The 26,428-nt window shown below is 41.3% G+C and overlaps 1 protein-coding gene across 1 annotated transcript in view; it reads left to right on the top strand.

Moving 5' to 3' along the window:
• Nucleotides 1-929: 929 nt before the first annotated feature.
• Nucleotides 930-26,428, top strand: part of igdcc3 (immunoglobulin superfamily, DCC subclass, member 3) — a gene marked incomplete at its 3' end in the record, with an annotated part of 52,682 nt that continues 27,183 nt past the window's right edge. The window contains exons 1-2 of the mRNA XM_079165073.1: nt 930-999; nt 5,686-5,991. Of these exons, the coding sequence (XP_079021199.1) occupies nt 933-999; nt 5,686-5,991 (373 nt within the window). The 5' untranslated portion in view covers nt 930-932. The remainder of the gene's footprint in view (nt 1,000-5,685; nt 5,992-26,428) is intronic.

The raw sequence follows: 26,428 nt of genomic DNA, 5'->3' as shown, positions 1-26,428 counted from the left end.
GGCCATTATATATATTTTTTTATTTAGATACAAAGTGCACGTTTCGTCCACAAGGGGGAGATCGAGTACACCTAAACTACCGCTGCTTTGTTGCAACTGAGTGCTCGAGGTCCCCCTTGTTTATTTATCATATCAGATTCACGTGTCGAACCATACAAATAAAACACATCCAATTCACAGAATTAAATTACATTGTTTTAATTGTCATTATAAAAACTAAGCATGCTTCTCAAAAACAGCTGCCATGTGGTCAGGGTGGTCAAAATGGTTTAGTCATTTGTTTCATCATATATTTTGTGTACATAAGTGCAACCAATAACAGAAGAAAGATTGTTGCGCCCATAGTCCCATCATTTATCCGGTTTATTGTTAGAAACATTATCAGTACCCTAATATTACAGAACATTTCTGTTTTTATGGTCATCATGAATATCACATACTTATTTATTCGTATGATGTATTATTACTATTGTTAGTATACTGTAATTTCTACCTTTGTGTGTAGAAATAGTGGGCTACTAGTTGTACCTGTTTCATTGACGTGCAGAAATCATGCAGTTTGTGCAGGTTTCTCATGCGTTTTGGAGCGAAGCAGTCAGCAGTTGGCTCTTTTGTTCCGAGAGCAGATTCAGCGTGCGCGTGTGTGTGTGTGAGAGAGAGAGAGAGGGGGGGAGAGAGAGAGAGGCTGTCTTTAGGATACAGCAGAGTGGGTGAGGAGGAGAGAGAGAGCGGGATGCTGACATATTCCTGATAGATGGCTAAAATGGCGAAAGCGTGTTCGACCCCAGCGAGCCACCAAACTGTAGGACTGTAGGTCGGAACATGTAGTAGCTGAAGCTGGATATCTGTGTGTGTGTTTTTTTGTACCCTCCCGTCTTTTCACCTGCACGTTGTCTTCTGCAAGTGCTGGAATATTTTCTAGAAGTGTTCAAATGGCATCCACAAGGCGCCGCCGCCTTGTTCCGTGCTTTTGGGGAATACTCCTAAATGCTTTAATCGGTAAGTGGCATTATCTCATTACCAAAGTGGAGAGTTTCGCGCTGCAGGGTGTGATAGCGTTGTGCAGGATAACCGCAGTTAGGGTGCTGCTCTCCGGAGCCTGCTGTATATTACAAGAAGCGATACTCGCTGCTGACCAGTAACCCTGAACTTGGCCCCTCTCTGTAAATGCCAATGTGGACTGAAGACTGGTACCGGAGTCGTGTGCACTGCGGAATTTGTACCCGCAGGTTACTGAGTTACACGCGGACACTTGGTAGTGTATTCAAAGTTAAATTTGGTGTGCATCCTGCAGAACTTTAAATGTTGTAGCATAGGAGATGGTGTAGCATGTAGTTGGTGTTGTTTCGCCATCACTTCATATGCGCAATAAATCAAGTCTAGGTGGCTTATGCGCACCATAATAATGCATGGTAGCCACGTGCAACGCAGTCAGTAGAGTTTTTATCTTGTTAGCAATGTTGATGGGAGCACGTTTAGAAGAATGCAAAGAATCGTGTGCTGAAAGGTGTCCAGTTGGTGCATTGAGAAAGTCACATTTTTGCGATACAAGAGCTGCGAACTCTGCAGAAAGTGCTTCTTTTTCTGCTAGTTGTCCCCATGGCTGTCTTTTAATCAGGTGTCCCAGGTTGTAACGAGATGGCTGCAGAGTTAGAGCCACTTTCACTGTTATTGTTTATCACATGGTCTCAATATTACAAATGCAGCACTATTACATTAAGCACTTTTAAGCTCTATTACAAATGCTTTAATGAAACTTAAATAAACCAGATATTAAGACATTGTAGTTTTATGCTTATTGGCTTTTGAGTGGCAATTTACTATTTCCCCTTAAATTAAAAATAATTAACTCTTCAAAATAACTTTTAAAAGCGACATACTTTAAGAAGTATGGAGTTTTTTTTTCATATCAGGGGACTTTTAAAGTGATGACTCTGTTGATTGGTGCATCCTTACAGCACACCACCCTGTGGCTGGTTGAAATGACAGCTGTTATTTCTCAGAGGATAGATTCAAAGATTGGTTATTGCCTGCTGGGAGAATATTTGTACAGATTAAATGTCAAGACTGTCCCTCTCCTCCTTTTCAAATTTTCTTTTTTGGCCCCTTTGTTCACTATGATAGACAGTTTCTCTCTCTCTTTGTGAGGCCCCTTAATTCAAAGGCAGGATAGACTATTGAGTATTTGCAAAGCATACCACACAGCGATCCACAATGGCCTCAACTAAAATCATAAAGGCCAGTATACAGTGGTTCATAATATGTTCAGTCAGGGGACAGAAAACAAAAACTTCAGAAAACACAGATCTGTGATGGATGTGGTTCCAATCTAACCATCCCATTAAAGAAATGAAGCGCCTTTTGAGTCTGCCTCAGAGATTAGATTCAGTTAAGATGAAGGCACTTTTTATGACATTTTAAGCAGAGTTGATAATAAGTAATAAGAGGAATATTTGCATTAGATCTCTCATGGCACGAAGAGCTGAAACTCCTATGCAAAATGCAATCATTCAGAAGATCTCAGATATTACAATTTGAGTGTATCAAAAGGAAAGTGTCTTTGCTTCAAACGGACTGACTGAGATAGCTTGTGTCTTTCAAGCGTCAGGAAAAAAGACCATATCAATGTTAAATCAAGACATGTAAGAGATAAACACTCAGAACTTTCATAATCTGTTTACGTTCCTGCTCATTGAAGTATTTAGCCAACACCTGGACTATATCTCAATATGTTTACTACCTATATGACTGTGCAATCATCGCTGAGCTGCTGTTATTATAACAAGTGAATACCAGCCTTCTTGAAACTACATGCTCATGAGAATTAAGGAAGCTAGAAATCTAAGGAAGCTAGAAATGAAGGGTATCGATTAATAATGTATCAAGCAGAAGCCTATAGATGAGCATACAATCAATGCTGCATGCATGATCTATTCTCTGCTGTTTCATCCGTGCACATATACTTGATCTAAATGCAAATATATGACTTTTGCTGTGCATGGTTGAAGGCACCTTTTATAGTGATATTTAATAATTGGTATGTCTATTTCTGTGTAATACTCACCATTTGTGAAATATAGTTGACATGCATCATTTTTGTGGAAATGCAGCCTTAGCTCTCCATCTCCAGTTCAGTGAGATTAATGGAGGATAGATTGACAATTCTTTTACATTTTTCCACATTTCAAACAAACCTAACATGATGCAATCTACAGCAGTCTGTCATAGCAAATTAAATTGGTTATTTAGAAATATGTTGCATTTATTTTTATGGTGAATATTTAAGAGTGAGCTGCAACAGATGGATGCCGAGAGAGCGAGGGGAGAAAGCAAGTCACTTAGCAATACAAACTACCTACATTTATAACAAAGTGCTATTCCGATATGTTGTGTAGCATTTATAAGATACTTATACTAAATCTAATCAATTAAAAAAAGAAATTCCATAGGGGCATCATATGATATGGTGCCGCCAAGCCAAGAAGCCTGTGGTGTGTCCTAAGCTCTCTTAGCTTTATCAGTGGTACTTGTGTGTGCTAACTCCATCTATCTGTCAGTAGCTGGTGTGTGATCCTCACTTTACTGTTGCAGCAGTAAACCTTTGTGCCAGCCAGCCACACTTATCTGTCAATAGTAAGCCAGAGCATGAGCCACACTTAGCCAACACTTGTCTCTGGTCTCACCCAGTAATCCGACTTGCTAGTGTCTCTTTCCTCTGCATTACGATGTGCGCGCGTGTGTGTGTGTGTGTGTGTGTGTCTGTAAGTCTCCTTATCTAACCATGAAAATCCATGCCTGAAAAGACTCATGTCTGTGAACATGTGTTTCTGTGGATAGGCCGTGTTCTTGCCACCAGTTTCCACAGCTGTGCTCTCCTCTCGGCTCACCCTCTGGATGCTCAGCATTCACAGGTGGCTTTAACCTACACCACACAAAGCGCAAAATCCATCTATCCCTTGTTTCTTTTGGCCTCGTTTACCTCCTTTGTCTCATTGGGTCTGTCAGATGATTCAGCACTGTATCAAACTGATTTTCTGATTTTCTGATTTCCTTTTTCACAATGTTGTGTGTAACCTTCTACCCACCCGGAGCTCAGCATTACATTAGCCAGTCACTCTAGCAACATACTTTATTCATTAGGAAAGCCAGAGCCCAAGAACATTGTTCAAGCTAATGGAAAAAAATGATTAGTCTAATTGAAGTAACAAGGAAGTATATACAACATCAATAAAGTTGTTTAATCAACTCCAGATCAATTCCGTTGTAACACATTGAACGCTCAACTGTTATCATCCTGTTTGCTGCATGGCCGGATAACATTGACTAATGCCATTTGACAGCTTTGAAAGCTGTAAATACAAAGCTTGCAATATATCTGTCAATCTGATCTGATTTAAAACACTCATGTGTGTAACATCCTCACATTTGTCCAGAAGCATTTTGCTCAGTGTATAATACTTTATTTGTGAATTATCCATATTTTGATCATAACATGAAGTGTGACTGACTTGATGTGTGGCTGCAGGCTCTTTGAATGCTATTCTCTTCTCTGCTGGCGGCCTCTCATGTGGAAACATGTGATCTTTGTTGCACTAAAAGAGATGGAGCGCATGTGGCCAGCATCAGGTTTTGGAGAGCAGCAGCCCCGGCAGTGGGATCACTGCCTGCCAGCTAAGGGTTAAATATTTCTCCACCACTACCCCCTTGTTTTTCACAAGTGGTAGCACTGATGTCTCTCTGGTCCCATGGCCATTTACTTTCCGTGCGTGTTGAGTGAAAAAAAAAGGTCGAGGGGGGGAGGGGGGGGGGTCACATAAAGAGAGGAGAGGAAGAAGAGAGGAAGAGGAAAAGTTTCTTTGCATTATACTCTATATGTGATCTTCATGGAGGAGTGTGTGAATGAATTCCTTGTCTGCACCTAAGGGGAAGTATTTTTTTGGATGGAATTTGAGGGATGAAGCCAGAGGTTCTCTGTTTTGACCCTTGTGCCCCCCCCCCCCCCCCCCCCTCCTCTACTGCCCTCCCCTAGCCCCCCTCCCACCAGATTCCAGGGCCTGGGGCAGAGACTGGTAGTGCTTAGTCCATCAGCAGCTGAAACATGATACCAAGAGAGCCCGCTAAGCTTCTCTTTTATAGTACCAAGTTAGGTCAGGCTGTTTACATCCTTTATTTATTGTTCTCCCGCTCCCCCCTTTTTTACCCTCAAAAACTGCAAATACTGAAAGAAATCCGGTCCCCTCACATCACTATGAAGTGGGATGCATCACTACAAATAAGTTTGGTGACATATTTTGTGTTGAGTAGTAAAAAAAGAACACAGCTATCACGATGATAAAGTTGTTGCCATTCTTCTTGTTTGTTTGAGTGTGCGGGTTGATGTAAAAACAAATGTTGAAGCCACAACTCTTGCAGTCCCTCGTGACCCTGGCTAGTGAGTAGGAATGCTATGCAAGTTAGGGATGGAAAAGGATTGAATGGATGAGTAAATACAGCTTCAGTGTTGTGGTTCACGGTCTGCATCGCTAAATATTTACTCAGTGTCCACTAACTACCTTTTTCTCAAGAATTAATGGAGTTTTACCATGACAACTGAGAAAACCTATTAAATTAAATTGTTTACAAGGTCAAGAATGAACCTTCACGCTCAACTACATAGTTATCATATATGTGTGTGTCTCTCTTCAGGTGTGATGTGCGAAGCGGAGCTCTCCTTCACACTGGAGCCCAGTGACATCATTGCTGTACAGGAGCAGCCGCTCATGCTCCACTGCCAGGTGGACGGCATCCCCCCAATCACGACACAGTGGAGGCACAACGGTCTGCGTTTAACTCAGGATCAGCATCACGCCACCTTCATCAATGGCTCACTCCTGATCGCTCACTTCCAGAAGACCAAATCCCATGGCTCATCTGACGAGGGCGACTACGAGTGTATGGCCCAGAATTCTTTTGGGCTGGTGGTGAGCCGCAAGGCTCGTATTCAGGCAGCCAGTAAGTCTCTTCCTTTGTCTTTTAGTGATGTAAGATGTATGACAGTTGTAAGGACTGTATGTGCTTGGGGGGGGATTTCAAGTTCTTGACGTTTAGTTTGATTGCCTACATTCACACATGACAGTGGTATCCATCTTTCATCCAACTCTCCTTATAGGACATATCACAAATGGGTTTTCATTTTAATCCGTTTTTGAACCTGTTTGTGTTTGTTGTTATCTTTAAATTCCGATTTAACTTCATCTTAAATTATATTATTATCTTAAGATACCAACTCAATGGTTTGTCTGGGCTTAATTATGTTGTCGGTATGTAAAGTCCCAAGTGTCAGAAAAATAAACCATAATTGAGCAATGCAGACATGACACAAGCAAACTCTGCAACCACTTACATACGTTTGATGAAGTTGTGATCTGTGTTCCCTACAAATGTAAACAATGTAACTCAAACATTACATGATCACATTTCCGTCTTGTGCCAGTCATCAAGGTATTGCTGTGTTGTAAATTTACTTAATTTTCACAGGTGTGGAGTCGTTTGAATATTTGTATATCATTCCTTGAGTTTAATGAACTTTCCGATGCTCATCTACAGTGCTGCTTAGAAATTCAAGCTTTTGAGTTTAGCATTAACAAGGACTCATGCTGAGAGTCTCCAAGCTGCTTTGTAAGAGTGCAATAAGCTTGAAGCAACCCAGCAGCCCACTCACTGGTGCAGGCATCCAGATAAATCTTCTCTGGCTTGACCACTAAATCTCTTATTTGAAGTCACTCTAGTTCAACATTAAGTTCTCAGCATTGTTGCCATGGTTAATTTACATTTGCATCATATCATAGTCAATCTGACTGTCTGTACGCCTCTCTTCTCTTTGCTTTCACACATATACAGTGCATGTCTCAACTTACTTTAAATCAAAGGCATCAAGGATGTGCACATTCCTCTGTGGACACGCTGAGATGTTGCAGCAGCAGCTTTAGTGATACTGTAATGTTAGACACTGTGTTGAGTTAAGACTTTTTGAAGGCTCTGTTATATATACTCTGTAAAACAGAGATGGACAAAGGCTCGCAGAAGCCTGTTGATTCCCGGGCTGTGTGTAGACAGCACACTGCTGTGCTCTTGTGGCCAATACAGCTTTTCCACTCAGCAGGATAGGGAGGTTAGCATGCACGTCTCACTGGCCAAAGAGAAAAGTCACTTCAGCTCAGTGGCTGGCGCTGTCAAACACATGCAACCTTTTAAGGCCTCCCCTTCCTTTTCAAAGGTCAGATTTTAGCAGCTATTTAATTGCATTTTTTTTTATTGTGCTTCAGGAAAGCCTTCAGTATTGTCCCCCTAATGTTAATTTCACAGAATTGCTTTGAAATATTGGTAAGAAAGCATGAGGAAGATGAAAATCCATAGATTTATGAACACACAGGTGATGACCTGAACAGGGTGCAGAGAAAACAATCAACTTATCTTTTTGATTTGTACTGCAGCAATGTGCAGTTTATTATTTATGTCTTCAATATCTGATAGCATCACATGTTATTCATTTGTATTGGTATTTCCTTAAAATGTTCAATGAAAATGTTTTAATCAGAGGGAGAATCGCTTTGATTGACTCAAGTTCTTGTAAACAGTTTAAGTAGTATACACTAGCCTCGAAGTTATCTTATTAAAGCGTCTCTTCAATACTTACTTAAGGAAACAGGGGGGCATATTTCCGGGAGAATAGTGTGATTCGAGTATGTCATGCTCTGAATTTTGAAAACGTATTTGTTGATTGCATTGCTTAAAGTGTAAATTTGTAAAGTACAGAGTTGGGATGCCGTGGAGTCATCCAGCACTCCAGTGCTCTCTTCACTTAGCCAAGAATTATGCAAGCCTAGAGCAATCCTGCATCACTCATCTGTTTCTGAAAGGCTGTGATGTGAATACAGATTTAATCTTGGTGAATGAACCTGACCTGGAGCACACCTTGGACTTGGTGGTTCAAGTTTAAAATCATTCATGGTGGAAATATTCTGTTTTGCTCTTCTGCAGATCCTTGTCTGCTTTTCCTGTTGTCTTGTATTGATTGGGAAGGCACTGAAGCATTACTGAAAGTCACATTCTGACCACTGACCTTTTGGGTTGAGTTGAGCAGTCTTTGAGAGGGAGGCTCTGCTGTAATGATAGTCTTTCCCTCCTTAATGGAGTCACACTTCTATCAAGGAAGCAAGAAGCCGTCACTGTGAAAATAATCCTCCAGGGACCCTTCAAAGGGACTCGCAAGATACAAACTTCTGTTACCCGTCATTACTCACTAATACCTTTTGTACTTTGGAAGATTTGCCAGAAAACAATAATGTTGTTTTTTCTCTGAGAATTTCTCTTTTTGTTTTCATTGCCTTGCATTGTATGAAAAATGTCCCACTTCTTTTTTAAGTCATATTGATGAGGCTTTCTTTGCACCATTAGTTGTGGTCGTTGACTGCCAGTCTAACCTAGTGATCTTGTATTTTCCCTGTTGTGTCACAGTAAAGTAACATATTTCCACCATTCATTATTATGCATAACAGATGTGCTACCTGCAGTCTTTATAGATGATTTTTGTACTGTACATTCAGCAAAAAAATGGTAATCGTTCTTCATTACCCAGCTTCTTTCACACCTCAGCCTCTAGGTTCCTGCAGGCGATGGTTCAGTACAGAAGTGTTCCCCTGTTGATCAAGCCTCAATTTGTTGACTATTATGTTTTTGGTCTTCAATATAAGGTCTGAAAGGAGCTTAATCTTTGTTGCAAAGTATATTCTACAGGGATTTTGGCAATCGCCGGTCTGTGTCATTTTGTTTCTGAAGAGAAATGGCCCAAAACTAGTTAATGCTCTCCTTACAAAGATCACTGACTAGTGTTTGTTTCTTTTTCTGTTCCAAGTGTTTGTTAATGGTGATGCTGTCTTTGTGTTTGTGAGGTAATTTGCTGTGTTATAGTCCCTCTTACAACAGCTCTGACTTGTACCACTGTGATGCAATGGGTGGTGTGATTACTGAAGACTCTTTATAGCCCTCCCAGTGGATACAGCTTCCATCTTACCCTCCACACTACCTCCCTCCATAAATTTCACTTTTTATTTGCTTGACAACCATTTGTGCGAGCTCACTGTCGGGGGCTGGTATAGGACGGACTCCCCGTTGCCCCTCTAAATCGTCGGTCGGTCCAGGAAACCCTTTTTTCCTCCTAAATGTTATCTCTTTGATGGTCGGTTTCTCTCTCGCTCTCTCTCTCTTTCCTGAGTTTCTCTAGGACCTCCTCATTAGCTTACGTTCAGGAAGCTTTTCATCATTTGGATGAATGACAAGCCTGGTACAGTGGGCCTGGACGGGGCTACTGCCCCTCCCCCACATCAAACCCGCGTCACCAGGCAACACATCACAAAAGCCCCCCTGTTACAAAATAGCTTTTAGGATCAATTGAAATGACTTTCTTTTGTCTGTTTGTCTGGAATTAATTGGAAAGAGTTGAAGCTTTGTTTGGAATTTTTTTCTTCCCAGTCCTATCCATATGTGGAGACTGCAATTGACCTCAGGGACCAATCGAAAATATGTGAAGTGGGCCTAGAAAAGGCAAATTCAAGGCAAACATGAAGAGAGTGTAAACAGAAATAGTAAAAAAAAAAGAAGATGAATTCCAGTTCCATAACTTTGCATTTTCCGTATTATTTATTTTATTGATTACTTTGGTAATATATATAAAGCCCTTGGCTGCTGGATGATCATTGTTTAATGTTGTTTACCTTGTTTAATTCTGAAATGGTCATGGTGAATTCAACTGCCTTTATAATGGTAGGCTCTTGAATGAGACTTTAATAAAAAAAGAAGGACCCAGATGGCTGTAAAGAATGAAATAGGAGAAGACACAGGATGCCTGTAAAAGTGTCTCAGTTTATACCCATGCCTCGCACTTACGTAAATTTAACTCCTTTCAGCGGCATAAATGTAAATTTATACTTATATATAAAGTGTGATGTCGACCGGGCAGAGTGCGATAGAAACTACACGTGTAGCTGTGGCAGAAGATGAGAAGTTGCAATATGCTACATTTAAAATCTACGTGGATGTATTGCCAATAGCAGCTGCTCTGATTCAGACACCATTTATTGAGAGTGATTTATGGGGAGCTCCTGTTAGTGTATGTCAGAGTGTTTGTTCGTGTGCATGTGTTTGGAGGGTCGACGGTGGCTCTCCATCACCCTCCGACCTTCCTGTCCCTACCCCTTTCATGGCCTCCTGCCTGGGTGAATGCTGAAGCGCTATCCCCAGATCTCCTTGTAGCTCCCTTTGTCTGCCAAACCCCGCCCTCGATCTGCCCCCCCCCAACCTTGCTCTTCTCTGCTCGCTTGCCACGAAGCGAGTCATCTCTCTGTCATACAGATTAGCCAACTAAATGCCATATACGCTTTGACATTTAAACATGAAGCCTCGTAGTGTTTTCTTTTCATCCTTGCAAAATCAAGATTAGTTCATGCAGCAGACCTACTGCATTATTGACATTGCAGCATTAGTAACTTCAATTATCGCGGTATTGGAGGAAAAGGCATATGGCATTGCCACAAAGCAGATATAGAATAGTCATCGTTGTATTCCTCTCGCTGATATCATTCCTCTCAATGATTATCCTGGCTTGAAAACATCACATGTTATAGTAGTAGTGCATACAGACATGGCCTATGACTGCCCTGTTCCTTCCTTTAGGCAGGTATGTGGCTGATGTTAAACCAGAATGTTCCCTCCTGCTGTGTGGTCAGCGCCCCTCCATCTGTACGCCAATGTGTCAGAAGGATTGAGGAAGAAAGGGATCTTCTCTTCTTTTTTTACTGCACCGATTAGGTGGGCAGAAGAGATGAGAGCTCTGACCTCTGCTGTGTAGTTACACCCAAAATCGGTTAATTAAGGTACACCTGCAGACTAAATACACAGATCTCATTGCCTGCTTTATTTGAGTTGATTGAGAATTGGCTACAGTGTGTAAGAGATTGTATTACTTGTTATAGAGTAGCAACCCGCCTTTTAGAAGTGGTTCTTCTAAGCAGGTCCTTTTCCTATACTCTGGTAGGGTAAACAACTCCCGGTGTCATTGTCTCCCTCTGTCCTTCTCTCTCCCTGTCTTTCTCTCCCATGCCTATGAAGATGCTGTTTGTCCTCTATGGGTTGCCTTTTTTCTCAGGGAGCTGCATAAACACAACAATACTGAACATCCCTGATGCTAACTCTGAATATTTACATTGACAAATGCTTAAGCTGTACAACCCTCCTGTGGAGAAGGGGCAGGACGAATCCCTATTATATCTGAAGATGACACATCATTGACCTTGAAGCAGTGGAAAATCTCCAAGGGATCCCATCCTGCTCATAGCATTATTGTCTTAGTTTACTCGTCTTGTTACGGTGGGGAACAGTGAGATGCAATATGAAATTCTTATTAGGTTTCCAAACCATTCCAGACTGTTGTAGTAACTTTTCTAATTTATTACCAAACAATGTGTTATACAATGCATTAACTACTATTTCAATTTTATAACAGTGTTGATCATTTTTTAATCCTCCTCCATCTCTAAAAGTCAGGAATGAACAACTAATACAACAAAATCAAGAGTAAAATGGTTGCTCGTGTGCTTACATTTTGAGCTACGCTGACAGGACTCCAGCAATGCACAGAGCACAGACATGCATGGAGAGCTATAACCATCTTCTGTTAGAGGGAGCTGCCTCATGATATGAGGGATGAGCTGTGGGAAGAGGGCACCCTTTAAGCACTAAAAATATCTACCTTTGAAAACAACATCACTTGGCAAATAAAGACATTAAAGAGTGGAAGGAACACTGAAGAGTGGTGAAACAACTGGGTGATGAAAATATTGAACCGCTCAAAATAGCATTATGCTTATTCCTCTAGGCACACTGTCTTCATGTTTGACATGGCTTTAATCCTGCTCATGTCTTTCTCAGAGTGATATAATAGCAACTGTAATCATGTTATATGTTTGTTTATATAGCGCTTTAAAAAAAAACAACAGATTGTTAGCAACATGCTTTTTACACAGTCAAAGTGAAAACACACATCTGTGTACCAGATGCCTGCACATGCTCAAAAACACATACAAGTTAGGGCATGCAAAATAAGTTGATTAGCTACATTTAGGTGCAAACCAACTACAATTTAATTTTAGATGCATTAAACCCACAGAATCATAAAGATTAGACCAGGACAACCAATTGAAACACTTCTTACATGTTATGTGAGAAAAAGAGGGACATTGAGTTAGGAAACGTGAGTATTGTCCTTCAGTCATCCAACATCGGGAATTGCAGTAATTTTTTAATTGGTTTAATTCATTTAAAAAATGTTCCAACATTTGCTTCGTAGATATTTAGAAGACACATTTATCTCTTATCCAAAACAACTTAAAATGCATTTGATGTCGTTAGGCTGCTCCCTCCAGCAGCTGCTCTCATCAGCTGTGTACACTGTAGCTGATCATCCAGATAATGCCTTTTTATGTATTCCATTGTCATACTAAGCAGTGTTAACTTTGAGAACGATTCTTTCAATGCTAACAAGTCATCGTATTGATGTTGAGTGGCAAGTGTTTTTTGTCAGTGTGATAAAATCTTTACCGTTTCACTACACAAGGATCAGCTTCAACTAAGATCAGGTCTCAGTTGAAATTCAAGTTCAGTTTTGGGATTTCACCCTCGTTTAAAGTTTGTGTAGCATGTGTGTGTTTGTCTTTGTGTCTGTCAATGGATGTGGGGATCTGACTGAGTCTGTGCTTGTGTGTTGGGCAAAGTAATGCGGTCTGTGTTGGTCTCCGGATGTCTCTGGACCACCCTAGTTATACTCAAACAAACAAATCAAAAGGGGGCCTAAAGTTCCTTCTGCCTGCTTTTAAGGATCATGGGAGGAATTCCTTAGTAATAGAGGGGAAAGGTGAAAGAGAGAGCTGAGGCTGGGTCAAAGGTTGGAGGGTCGGGCCAGTCTCTGGATGCTGGAGTCTGGCTTTACAATCTGTACACAGCGATCTTACATTGACTTGTTTTGAGTTGGATAAATCCAGTATGATGTTTTGTCTTTACCAAGTATGTGTTAGTGATGTTTTCTGTGTTTTCATGCCAGCATGTGTGAGTTTCGTTGTCTTTAGGTCACCTGGAACCTTGGAAGAGTGTGTCTGAATATCTGTCCTCCAGAGTGAAGGCAACAGTGGTGTTTTGTTTGGTCCCAACTTATTTAAGGTCCTATTTGATTGTAATATAGTGTTGATAAAAAATGAGGATGTGGTTTAGGTGAGGTACATTTTGTCAACAGAGGGTTCTCCTAAGGAGGGAAGCACAAGGATATGTTGATGTGTACTGAGTGTGTCTGTTGCTGTTCCTATGATTCCAGGCTTCACCAGGGGCCTGGCTAGCTCTCGCCACTGCCCCATCACCGCGCTCCACTACACTTAACAGCGCCTTTATGGCCAGATTAGGCAGTTAAAAGCCTTTACAGGGTCTGCACAATCCACCAATAAAAACACCAAAACTCCCTCTTCCTGTCTTCTCCTTTGGCAGACATTTTCTCTGGCATGTGTGATGTGTAATAAGGACAAAGACACACAGGAGGTGGAGGTATTAGTCGTAGAGATAATAGTAAACAAAATAGTGTTATATTATAGCATTATTTCCTCCTCAGTTGTTCACACACACACACACACACACACACACACACACACATAGGGCCCCTCAGTCCAGTTTTCCACTTTGTCAAAGCAGGGATCAGGAAATCTTTCTGTGGTGGCAAATAAGCAGAAGAGCTGGAGACAAAGGCCAGTCAGTGATGGGCAGGCAGCGGCTCTCTGCCACCTCTCCCCTCTCTAGCCTGTGTGTTTGTGTGTGTTGGGGTACCTCTCTGAGCGTATTGTTAGTTGTGAACTGCAGGGCAGTGGAGTGGCTGGGAACAGGCAGAGGCTGTGGAGATGTTCAGCCTCTGGTGGCTCTGCTTTGTGTTGGTGGCCTGGGCGTTTGTTCTCCTGACCGACTCAGCTAGCTGTGGCTGAGGCCCCCTTTTGTCACTGCTGACTCTGGGTGGGTGTGTTTCCCCTTGCACCCTCCCTCCTCCTTCTTCTCCCTCTGTTTCAGCATTGAGTCAGAAATAGAGGGGTCAGAGGTCATGAGGGGCTGGACAACAGGGAGGGGGGTTTATCTGGGAAACGGTGACCTTTTTGTGTGCACTAGGGCAGAATACCCTTCCCCTTTTTTTGTATTCTCCTCGGAGTACGTTTCCCCTCCTCCACAGCTCAGCCTCCTGCTCATTCCCCAATGGGGACCCATCCCCCTGTCTGCTGGCCCCGGGGCAGTGGCAGTGACCTTGGCTTTGGCAGTGAAGTAAGGTAGCCCAAACCTGCCACAGCGTAACAGCTCTAACTCTGCCCTTTCCCCAATAAGCAACGCAGCAGCTTGGAAGAACAAGAGCAAAATAAGCACATTTTCACTCACTCAGAAAGGACATTTATTTGTCTCTGTCATGTGTTTTCTGTTTTTCCGCAAAGGCTTATCAGTTAGTCGTTTGAATAAAAGTTTCAGCTCCATAAAACAATTACATACTTTACCTCTATTACTGTTTTTTTCAAATGTTTCATTCAAAAAATCACAAAGTGACTGATTGAAGTTGCACTTGGCTTGAGGAAACGTGTGGCAATATTTCAATTGTTTCCTCACACAATTCTAATGCTATAGTTCTGTAATGAAGCTATTATTTTAGCAGCATCGTGTTGGAAGACTTGTTTTCACTTTCACTGCAGGCTAACTGATATCTGCAAAGGGAATAATGAGGAAGGGCGAGTATGATTACTGTGAGAGATTGTGGGAGAAGTGATTGAATGGATTTAGGATCTATATGTTTGTCTGCATGCTTTGTAATCATCTTTACAAACAAATTCTAAAATAAGGGATTTTTTTGTAAAAACATAAACTCATTTGGATCGACAAAGAAAGTAAAAAACAATACTTAATCTTGTTTCTTCATAGTTGTCACATAGGAACGAAGCACCTGAAGTGTTTGGGGTTAAGAAGCCTGTCAGGCTCCAGTGTGTGTGGAGTCAGTCAACGGGGATGAAATGAATTCCACAGGAACCAATTAGAAGAGGTTGCTGCTGGCGTAGGATGAAATAGTTCTTGGATGGTCAAATGGCTGCAGTTTTGTTGTTAGCATGTATCGCTTTTTGGAATCTAATGATCAAGAGGCTTATATTTCCATCTATTATTACAAATGATTAGAACATTCAGTGCTGTAAATGTATGATTTTTGTGAAATAAGAATGATGCAAAGAGTGGTTCCTCATTAGCATATAACGGACAAAAGCAATGCTTTAAAATAGTAAAGTAGCAACCACATGTTGCCCAGCAACCCATGTTTATGAAGAAAGCCTGCAATCAATTATTTTAATAGTCGATCTGAGGAACATGTCTAAACAATCTCTTATTTCAGCTTCTCGTCATCTTGGGCTCTAGCAAATTGTAATCCGTGTTTTATAAAGCAAAAGGGTAATTTATCATTCAAGAAAATAATCCCCAGATTAATTGATAATAGATAAATATAATTGCAGCATGAAGTAGTGCATTGTTTCAAAGGTACTGTGTGATACAACATGATACAACATACAGTTTATTTACACCTCTAATCGCTTTATTGGAGTTTTTCTATAATAGTGGAGTTCACTCAATCACGATGTAGTGGAGGTGACTTAGTCGCATTCATTTGAGTGATTGGAGCGGCAGAGCAAGTAGGCCACAGCAAAATAAGCATCCATCAGTAAACCATGTAGGGGTAGATGAAAGTGGAGTAAGATGGGGAGAAAAATAGATGGAGCATGTGTCGGTGGTCTCAAATGATCTCTGGGCCCCTCTGGCTCTGGAGGCTGGACCTTGAACTAGGAAGGAACATTCCATTCTGATGCTGTGCTGTGACCTCTTGACCCCGGCAGCTTTGTTTCTAGGGCAGCTTTCGACAGGCAGCAAGATGCAAAGTAACAGCGGCGGGCTCGCTTCGCTTGAAGAAGCACGCCTCTGCCGTTAGAACATGCCGGAAAGCTGCTCCCCTGACCCCACACTCATAATTCTTCACTGTAACGTGCACATTACCTACGCTTAACATCAAATAAATGCACTGACATGTGCACACTCTTGCATGGGCTCATGGTCAGTGGCTGTACATACCTGCTGCTAGTAAAAAACAGTAACTAATGTGAAGTGTGTATTCCCTCAACGCATAGACATGTTACTGAGGCCCATTCTTCTCCCTGAATGCACCGTGAAACATTTTATTTAATTCCCACCTCAAGTGATGTAGTAGCAATTTAAGGTTCCATCGTAACAGATATTTCAACTCTCTCAGTACCCGAGGATGAGATGTGTTTATTTTATCATCACATAAAAAATTTGTATCATCCGTCCAACTGCAGTCTTTAATCATCTTTATGAATGTATCTCAGTTTTTTTTCCCTTTAAAGAAGTGGTTTCATGTCATGTGTTAGTAAGTCGTAAGGCGGACCATTTCATTGCCTCAGCGTGAAAAGATGAAACATGATGCTAGTAGTGTAATAGCCCTCTCCATTTGCCAGTAGAGGCATTATTTGTGAGTGGGAAGACAGTTTTAGAGGGTTAGCTGGCTGATGGCAGGTTGGAAGAGGCCAGTGATATGTGACAGCTCATGCTAGTGCTCCTCCCATCCACTGCAGGGAACAGACCAGAGGAGAGCATGACAGTCAGAGAGCCACCTCTGCAAGATGCTTGTGTGTTCTTTGTCAACCTCTGTGTTTTCAGGACATTATTTTACATCATATCTGAGTACAGACACTTTGATATGTGAGTGAGGGGTAGCCTTGAAATATCCTGTGTGTTTATTTCAGTTAGGGAAACACTTATTTGAAAGAAAAAACAATAATCATTTAGTTTCAGTAGAAAAAATATCATTAACTGATGTGTTGTCTGATGATCTGAAGTAAAATGAAAAGCCAAAATGCCAAACATTTCCTGGTTCCATCTGAGGATTTGCTACTTTTCTTTGTCTTATACAAATCATACATGCCTGAGACAAAAATATTCATCAAGAAAATAATTGGCAATGAGACCAATTATTATGCAAACTATCACACCTAATACAAAATATATATAAAGAAGTAACCCCAAATGCATGTTTCGAGCTGCTTGGAACCACAATTAGTCTGTTTAATCACGCACAAATTCGGATTAATTGACAGGACTTTTATTTTATAGTAAAAGTACAAATACTACAAAGACAAAGCCTGTATTTTATTCCATTGTTTATAAGCCCTAGCCTTAGAATTTATTTTTCTGTAGAAAAAAAATCATTTTTCTCAATTTATGTAAATCCGTATAGCAGCTCTTTGTTTACACAAGTCCTGAAAATGGTATTTCATTATCTGATAGAACAGATATGCCCTCGTTACAAATACAGTTTCTGCACAGTCTTTGTTTGCACACCCACTGTAGGTAGAGGCAGAGGCAGAGACAAAGGGCTTTCATTTCTCACCCACTGTCTTGTAACGCTAAGTGGTTATGACAGGGCCTGCACTTGCCTTTCCTCTTTCTCCTCATCTGCTCCTCTTCCTGTGTGGTTATTTTTCCTGCTGAATTGATGTGAACTAGGTTCTGTGCAGTGGGCGTGGCAGCGGAGTCGCACATGTGCCTACAAAACCAACTAGGGCTTACTGACTGCATATTAGCATGAATTCATTGGGATTAGCCAGTTTGGAGTGGGGGGCTGGGTTCCTCGGTTCGACGAGGAGCAGTAATATCCCTGGTGACCACAGTCAGCTGGCAGTCTGAATGGAGAGAAAGAGGGAGGGAATAGAAAGTGAAAAGACAATAATAGGGGGCAGACTTTGAGGTTCCAGCTGTCTCAACTAGAGGATGTAGTGGTGACAATATCTTTACGTCACAAAGCGAGGCAATGCCAATTCTCCATTACATTAACGGCTGCCGCTCTCTTTGTCATCATTCTAAATCCTACATGCTCTTAAAAGGCTGATGTCACTGTAGCCGCCCTGGTTCAGGTTTTATTCCACAGCCTCTCTCTTTGTGCCATGTTACGCATTTGAGTCTTCAGCATGCACAACATCTCTTTCTCGTGTACATGAGAATGTGTGTCTGTGATGCTACAAGTTCAAGGCATGCAGTGGTTGGCAGAAGGATGTCCCACCTATCTTGTTTATCATGATTGATGTCACAGCATCTCTCCTCCCAATTGAGCTCATATTAACAGAATAGAGCATCTGGGCTTTTCATAATTCCTGTCTTTATCCCCCATTTAGCCCAGGATGAGCCAAGGCACAGACGATTTACCAAACCAAACAAATCTATTAGGAATATTATATAAAAAATATATTTAGGAAGCACTATTTATGGTCTTTCTCATTCCTTCGTCATCAGTCCACCCTTGTCTTTGTCACAGCTACAAGCTCCTCCTTTGCTATGTTTTTGTCCCATTGCCCCCCACGCATATCTGTTTTCCACACACGTGATGGCACTGTGTTGCCCGGGATTGTGATTAATGGCCGCAATTCAGCCTGAAAAATTCCCTTGAGTGGGTGCCAGTTGGCTTACGCAGAGAAGAAACTCATTACTGCTGTCAGTTGAGCTGATGGAGCAGGGAGGGATGTGAGTGATTGTATGTGTGTCTGTGTGTGTGTGTGTGTGTGTGTGTGTGTGTGTGTGTGTGTGTGTGTGTGTGTGTGTGTGTGTGTGTGTGTGTGTGTTTGTGTCTGCATAAGAGTGAGAGAGAGAAAGACATTTTTGTTGATGTCTGTAAGTGCATGCATGTCTTTCCACCTTTGCCATGTATAAGCCATCATGCGTGAATAGATCTATCCACGTGTTTGAAGCTGAGCGTAAAGGTGACAGTGTGTCCCAGGGCTGGTATCCAAGTAACACGGGTTCACTTCTTCGAAATTAGCCTGATATCGTCAGCACACAAACACACAAACACTCCAACTTGAGGTTTTAAATGGGTAACCAGTGTGAACCATGCTGGTTTATGACCGCAGTCATTCCCCTCTACAGCATATACATGTGTTTGGAACATTTGGATTTTTTGTTTATTTCTACACATTCCCATCCTCCACTCACAGAAAAGCTTTTATCTGTGGTAAGGTAAATATGGTAGATGGTCAGATTCTTACTCCTACTTGTAAGTCCTTTGTTAAAGCTAATTATTATTTAATAATTGGAAAGGTTTCGTTTTAAACTCCATAATTACCTCTCCACTCTGATTAAAGATTGGGTTTCAGTGAGAAAGTAAACAAAAATAGAAGAGGCAGAAGAGAACGCAATCTAAAATAAGGGAAGGCCTGCTTAATATGGATAAGCAGAGAAGTGCAGCTCAAAGAGAGATGACTATTTTTATTCACTGACACCTGAAACACTGCCAAAGAAGATTTGAGGATATACATATATACATTGCACATATTGACCCATCAAACACAGACCAACCAATCATACTAAACAACTATCTGGCTGTGAAATCATTTCAGATTTTTCTTCGTTATCGGGCTGGTTTTGTAAATGTCGAGCTAGTCATGGTTAAACGTTGTGTAATAGTGATACTCGTTATCTTGAGAGGTGTGGAAGGATATATCAGGGCAACTGTGGCTCAATTGTAGATCGTGTCGTTCTTCTATCAGAGAATCAGTGGTTAGATCCCCGGCTTAATGCCGATGTGCTCCCATGTGAATGTTAGATAGTTCTGATGAGCAGGTGGCACCTTGCATGGTAGCCCCTGCCATCAGTGTATGAATGGGTGTGAATGGGTGAATGATATGTAGTGTTAAAGCTCTTTGAGTGGTTGTAGGACTAGAAATGCGTGATAGAAGTACAAGTCCATTTACCATCTCCCATATCTGTCTAAAAAGTTACATTTATACCTAGAAGAGCTAACATTAGCAGAGTACATGTGCACATCATTAATGTCCTAAATCTATGCAACGCCAGCTAATGAAGGTATACTGAATGCAGAAACATGCTGCTTTTGCTTTTTAATGATTGCAACAGTGAATAAAGAGCTACCTGGCTTTACAGGAGCATTGTCTTTCTTGATGGTGTGGTGGTTCTCTTTTACACTGTGATCTATAAACTATCTTTATTAATCTAAACTGTGTTCGCTGCTGAATCAGTTTAATATCCTGGATTGATCCTACAAACGCATATTGTTGACCATTCTGTCTATCTCTCTCTGACATGGCTTTTCTGTTTTATTGTATTTATTCAGGGAGTGCAGTTATGCCTAGTTCACACAACACAACTTTAGGCTTGCTTTTCAGCTCCCAAACTGTTTTTGGTGCCGTTCGCACACCAGCACTTTAGCGCCATGTGTGAATTGTCCAAAGAATCCATTCGCGAGTCTCGCTGGTGCCTCCCAGACCCATTCCAGATATCTAGCATGCTAAATATCTGGCCAGGGAGCTACAGCCAAATGATAGTGCGAGACGCAGTTTGAAGGGATAGGAACTTTACTGTATGTGTTGCAGTCAAAACTTGGACCAGAGTATTTATTGCACCTAGACAAATGAAATAAATAGTAAAGACACGTTTGAACACGTGAGTCAACGGCAACATTTACAAGCATGACTACAGGGAAAGTACCGCGGATTGCTTGGACCCAAGCCCACAAATAATTTGGAGCGTTTGTTTCTGGTGGACGTCCATTTTGGAATGAAAATATCCCGTCTCACACATGGTGATGTGTCATGTAATGTGAAGACTCCCAATTACAAGACGGCAGGTTGTGTTGTGTGAACAGAACAGCGATATGACAACTTTGAAAGTTGTGTAGTGTGAACTTGGCTTTAGTCACAGTTTAGCCTCTATAGCAGCTCTGACAGCTTGTCGGAGCAGCAGCAGGGGCAGAGCCTAGCGAAGGGACAATTAGCGCCATATTTGGCTCAGGCTTTTGCGATGCTCCTTAGTTTGAAGAGAATGGACCAGGGCTGAGAGATAAATGTATGTATATTGGTTAATTCAACATTTTTGTATAATGGCTGTTGTCCATTTAACTTTAGATAGCCCAATATCGCAAATGTACTTCAGGATGTTTTACAATCTGTACAGCAAACTTTAACAGGAAAATATATGGAAGAAACCTCAGGAAGAGCAACAGAGGAGGGAACACTCTTCCAGGACAGACAGACATGCAGTAGATGTCATATGTACAGAATAGACCAACATTGTAATATTAAAGTATGGACAAATAAGAGTTCTACGGCCTCAACAGATTCAGATTGTCTGATGTCAACAAGGAGGTTATTCCAGAGGAAAGGGGAGAAATGTCGTGTAGCTGGCTGACTTCTGTTTAACTCTGGGTGAAGACAGGAGCCCGGTATTTTGAGAGCTGAGACTACCGGATGAAATATAAGGTGTAAAAAGATCAGGCTGGAACAAAGGCGCATGCATATTTACAATTTTGTAAGTAATCAGAGGCACGTTGAAGTTTGAACCGACATGGATGAGGAGCCAAAGGAAGGAAGTTTAAATAACAGCCTGACAACAAAACGTGACAATAATCAAGTCTGGATAAACCATAGATGTAAATATGGTCTCTGCATTAGCCATGGACAGAAAATACCTAAATTTAGCAATGTTGCCCTTATCAGGCAAATACAGCTGAGTATTATCAGCGTAGCAGTGAAAATTATGGAAGTGCCATATTGATTTTCTAGTTGGTCTAGGAGTATACAATGCTCTACGGTGTCAAAAGCCACATTGAGATCCAGTAATATAAGCACGTAGGTGGAATTTGAATTAATAAGAAGCAGAAGATCATTTACCACTTTATTTAGCGCAGTTTCAGTGGAGTGAATGACAAGCCCTGAAAGATTACAAATATTACTGTTTAATATGTGAGCCAAAAGTTGCTGAGACACAATTGAGACCCTGGATCAAGGTGTGGTGTCTTAAGGTTGAGGTTTAACACACCAGTCTTAAAGCTAGGGACAGCGCCAGTCGTTAGTGATAAGTTAACAGTATTTAGCTTTGTAGGTCGAGGAGGCAGGTTGTTGGTTGTTGTTGATACAATACAGCCATTGTTATCTCAGCATAGCATTTACTTTGCTAACATTTTACAGAAACCCAACCATTCTTGCTGTCAGTTCATACCAGAATTCAATATAATGTGTATATTCTCTATCTCATTCTGTTCTTCTTGAGTGATGTAGCACAACTTTACCTGAGGCAGTTTGTCCTGAACATCTTGTCCTGGGAAGTGGAAGTGGAAACTTGCAATTGTAAGACAGTGTAGTGTTGGGTAGTTAGCTATGGGTAGCCTTAGGTCTTATCATATCAACTATCAGCTATATAATAAGTGGAAGGACATTTGTGGGTCAAATCTCAGCAAAGAATATACAAAAGAACATACAAACATTGGGAGTAGATGAGGATGCCTTGTGTTTGCTTGCAATGACTTTGGAAAAAAAGAGAATTGGGCCATATTGCTCAGCCCCAGACGGGATATTTATATTAAATGGACTGGAGATTTTGGACATGCAATTGTCACTATGTTGATGGATTTGTTTGTGTGAATTTTGACAGGATTGTATTTTTGGAAACTGTCAAACTGATTTGAGCGTTTGGAAACCAACAGGGACACTGAGACCCAGATTCGGATCATACAACAGCCAGAGGCTTCTCTTGAGCTGTGTGTGTGTGTGTGTGTGTGTGTGTGTGGGGGGGGGGGGGGAGATTTACAAAGCCGTTTTCAGCCATTTGGGGAGCACCGTTTGTTTTCAGGGTGCTGTGAGATGCAGTGGAGCGCATGGGCCGGTCCCGCCCTGCGTCTTTCAGATGTCCCGTGGGAGTGCCAGATGTGGGGTCATCCATCTACCCCTGGTTCAGGCCAGCCCCCCTGAAATCACTGTCAGATGCATAGTTAATACTGCATGCTACACTCTCAGAAAGCAACACACACACACACACACTGCGGTAAATTAATCTTAGACATTTCTCTAGATTTATGTTCTTTCCACCAGCAATATATGATCAAGGAACAGCACAAAGGAAGACTTTTCGGGAGAGATTCATCTTGGCCTCCCCAGACTGGCCTCACTACCCAACAGTTGTCCTCTAATGAGGGGGAAGTAATGAGTGTTGGACTGAGGAGAATTGTGATGCCAAATGTCTATCCAGGTTGTTATTCAGAGCCACTGCTGTCTGCGGGCCTAACTTATTTCTTGCTTCACAAAACAGGAGGCGGAGACGAGGCAAAGAAGAATTAAATGGCATTTCCATTTGAATATAAATGCTACCTTACCCCAGATGTCTCTAAAACGTTTACAAATATTTCAAACTCATGAACACCAAGAAGCGACAAGACAGGACAGGGATAAAACAGTTGCAGGGTTTTGCTTTTGTGCAGAAGGCATACAGTAAATAATAATTAATATGGATATGAGCTCATATACATATACTGGTTGGATGATGGGAGAGGCATCTCATTTGAATTCAAAAGCAGGCAGTTACATGCTGAGGTATTGGCGATATTAATTAGATATGTGGCCTCTGGGCAAGTAGAGAATGGCACTGTGAAGGCATAGCCTCTTTCCTGCAACAATCAGGTGTGAAAAAGAGGAGTGACAGAATATCTTTTTGAGAAGCATTGCTCTTTGTAATATGCGCTTGGAAAGTGATGCTTTTTGTTAAAGCCTGATTTCAAAATTGACAAAAAGTAGGTTGTTTTGCTAAGAATAGTATGAGTGAGTGAAAGTAGGTGAATTTCTTCTTCTACTACCAATTGATTTTGAGCTCAGACCCTTATGGAGAGCTTAATTCTCCCTGAAATGCTAAAGAGAAAATGATTTAGAGTTGTTCTCCACTACCTAGCAAGTTGAAGAGTAGAGAAAAGTTAAGAAATCAACTATATAGAGCCCAATTCCTGACCCACTTGGAGATTGGCTTCTGGTATACTTAGCTTTCAGTTCTTGTTGTATTTTCTAAAAATATGTTTTCTGTCCAGATGAGTCCAGTGTACACAGTGTACTAGCTAAATTCATTACAGGAAGACCGGGCTCAGATTTTACAGGCCAGAACAGAACTCCAGTATCATTATGCAGCTTTTCAAACTGTTGAAGACAAAAATATTGTCTGGCTGATGGGACTTCAATGAGGTGGTAATTTGACAGAGGGACTAAAAAGAGGGCAAGTTAAGAGGAGATTGAATTAATTTGAGTAGAGGATTCCAGGCTTCAGTAATAGGAGAGTACGGTAATTCACTGAGCTGTCTGTCCTCAGACCCCCTTTATCTCTCTGCTCTACTAAAGCAGAAGTGGAATTGTGCTTCCAGTGTACAATTAGGAAACAGAAATGGAAAACTATTAGGCTACATGTTATTTTAAGAGAGGTATTTCTGAAAAGTGCAAGATCCGAGATTGGGAGCATTTCGATTGCCTCTCAATGGCTCTGGCGAGCCGGCGGCTCACAGCTAACGGTGTTAACAGCGCTTACAGTGCGGGCAAAAGTGCTCCCCATGAGACACTAGATGGTGAAGTGACTGGACGGCCTGGTCCCACCTGCACGTGAGAAGGGAGGATCGTGATAGACGGTGTGGAACATATGCCATTAGAGTAGTGAAGTCTTCTGAAAGTAGAAAAGATGCGATTTTGAGCCATGTCTCTGATTATCATGAGTTAATGTTTGAAGTTGTTTGATGAGTATGCAGTTTTACACCCAGTTAGACCTTAAATGTTACAAAAGGACTGCTCTTTGTGTTCTCATGCGGCAAATCCCTTCTTCGTTGCTTGTGGATCTCTGCATGAACAAACACTTATTATAATATTTATTTATTTTAAAAGGAGACAATACCAACCAGGTTGACACTAACAAGGAGCAGTTTCAAATCAAACTGGTCAATCAACTGGTTAGTCTGTTATGTTAACCCTCCTTTTTCTGATGTCCCAGCCTTCTCACTCTCTCACTTGTTTCTAATCTTACCCAAGCTGCAACTGGGAATCATTTAAATAATCCCTTAATTTTCAGCATCTGCTGTGCTTTAATGGGTCTCTTTAATTAGGGCCTGCATGCTGAAGTGACTGAAGAAGGCTTAGTGCTGTGATTTGGGGCCACAGGGGCAGAGCAGGAGTGCAGGGGCTGTGGGTGCTGGAGTGTGAGGAGCAGAGGCCTGAGGGTCGACGGGTTGTTGAGGGCGGAAGAGGCTTGAGGTGGCGCAGGAGTATGAAGTGTGATGGAGGCACAGGCACAGAGCAGGCCAACGGGGGAGGCCCAAGCTTTGTCCCTGGAGTGGAGAGGTTAGGAGGGACGGGGGGGACAACTAGACGGAGAGAAATGGGCCTTCCCATCATACTCTCTTTGTTTGACAACAAAAGCTGATATCTTCTTACCTTAATTACTTTGTCAAACGTAGCTTATGATGGTATAACGGCAAGTGATAGCTAACTTTGTATTTAACATTTTAAACTGTTTAATTATGCTCTTTCAGTTTTTGTTCAACATTGGCCATCTTGGCAGGCAGTAAAATAATGTTTGCTTTGGCTCCTATGCATATAGACGATCCTATAATGTTATTGAGCAGCCAAAGGGTTTACTAAAGCAATATTATATAACACTGCTAATTTCTCAAAAGTCCAATTTAACATAATCAAACTTTTTTTGTCCAACCAACAACTCAAAACCCAAAGAGATTTAGTTTAATATCCTAGAAGACTGATGAGAAACCAGCCTTGAGAAGCTGTGATGAGTGCCATTAGTTTAGTTCTCCAAAAAATCAGGTGATTATCAAAATAGTTGCTATATGATTAATGAATGAATGAATATTCAATTGACTAATTAATTCAGCTTCTATTCAGTACAACCTAATTATTACAAATCCAAAAATGTGTTTACGGATTCAATTATACAAATAAAGTTGGCGAAACAGTTTGAACTTACTCGTTCTGGAGCTTTCAACTGCATTGCACCGTCATCATCAGCAGATTGACTTAACTTCACTCAACGATCATGGAACTGTAAATGTTCATGATTTCTAATACAAAGGTAGCATTAAATACAGAACTGTTATGTTGGATTGCATTACAATGAACAGGGGTTTCTATTTTGTACATATCATTACCTCTTATTAACTTCCTTAGTTAAACAGAGAAAAAAATGTTAAGTATTATTGTAGTGGCAGCTTATTTTACCGTCCTTCTTGGCCACTTCTTGCAGGATGTAAAGGGTTCTGACTCGCGTAGACCACCATGAGCTATTGCAGGCTAAACTTGTCTTGTTAGCTGTCCAAGGATGAGGCACGTCGCTCGTAGTTAAAGGTAGTTTTATTCTTCAATGTTAACAAAAGAAACAAACAAAGTCCTTGTGCAATAACTGTGGCTAAAACATTGACCTTCTGCTGGCTCTAATTTAAAAGTCTTTAATCTGC

Source organism: Pholis gunnellus, assembly GCF_910591455.1.
Source record: "Pholis gunnellus genome assembly, chromosome: 1".
Taxonomy (NCBI): Eukaryota; Metazoa; Chordata; class Actinopteri; order Perciformes; family Pholidae; genus Pholis; species Pholis gunnellus.
The sequence above is the reverse complement of the archived record's forward strand: the minus strand, read 5'-3'. Positions and strand labels throughout refer to the sequence as shown.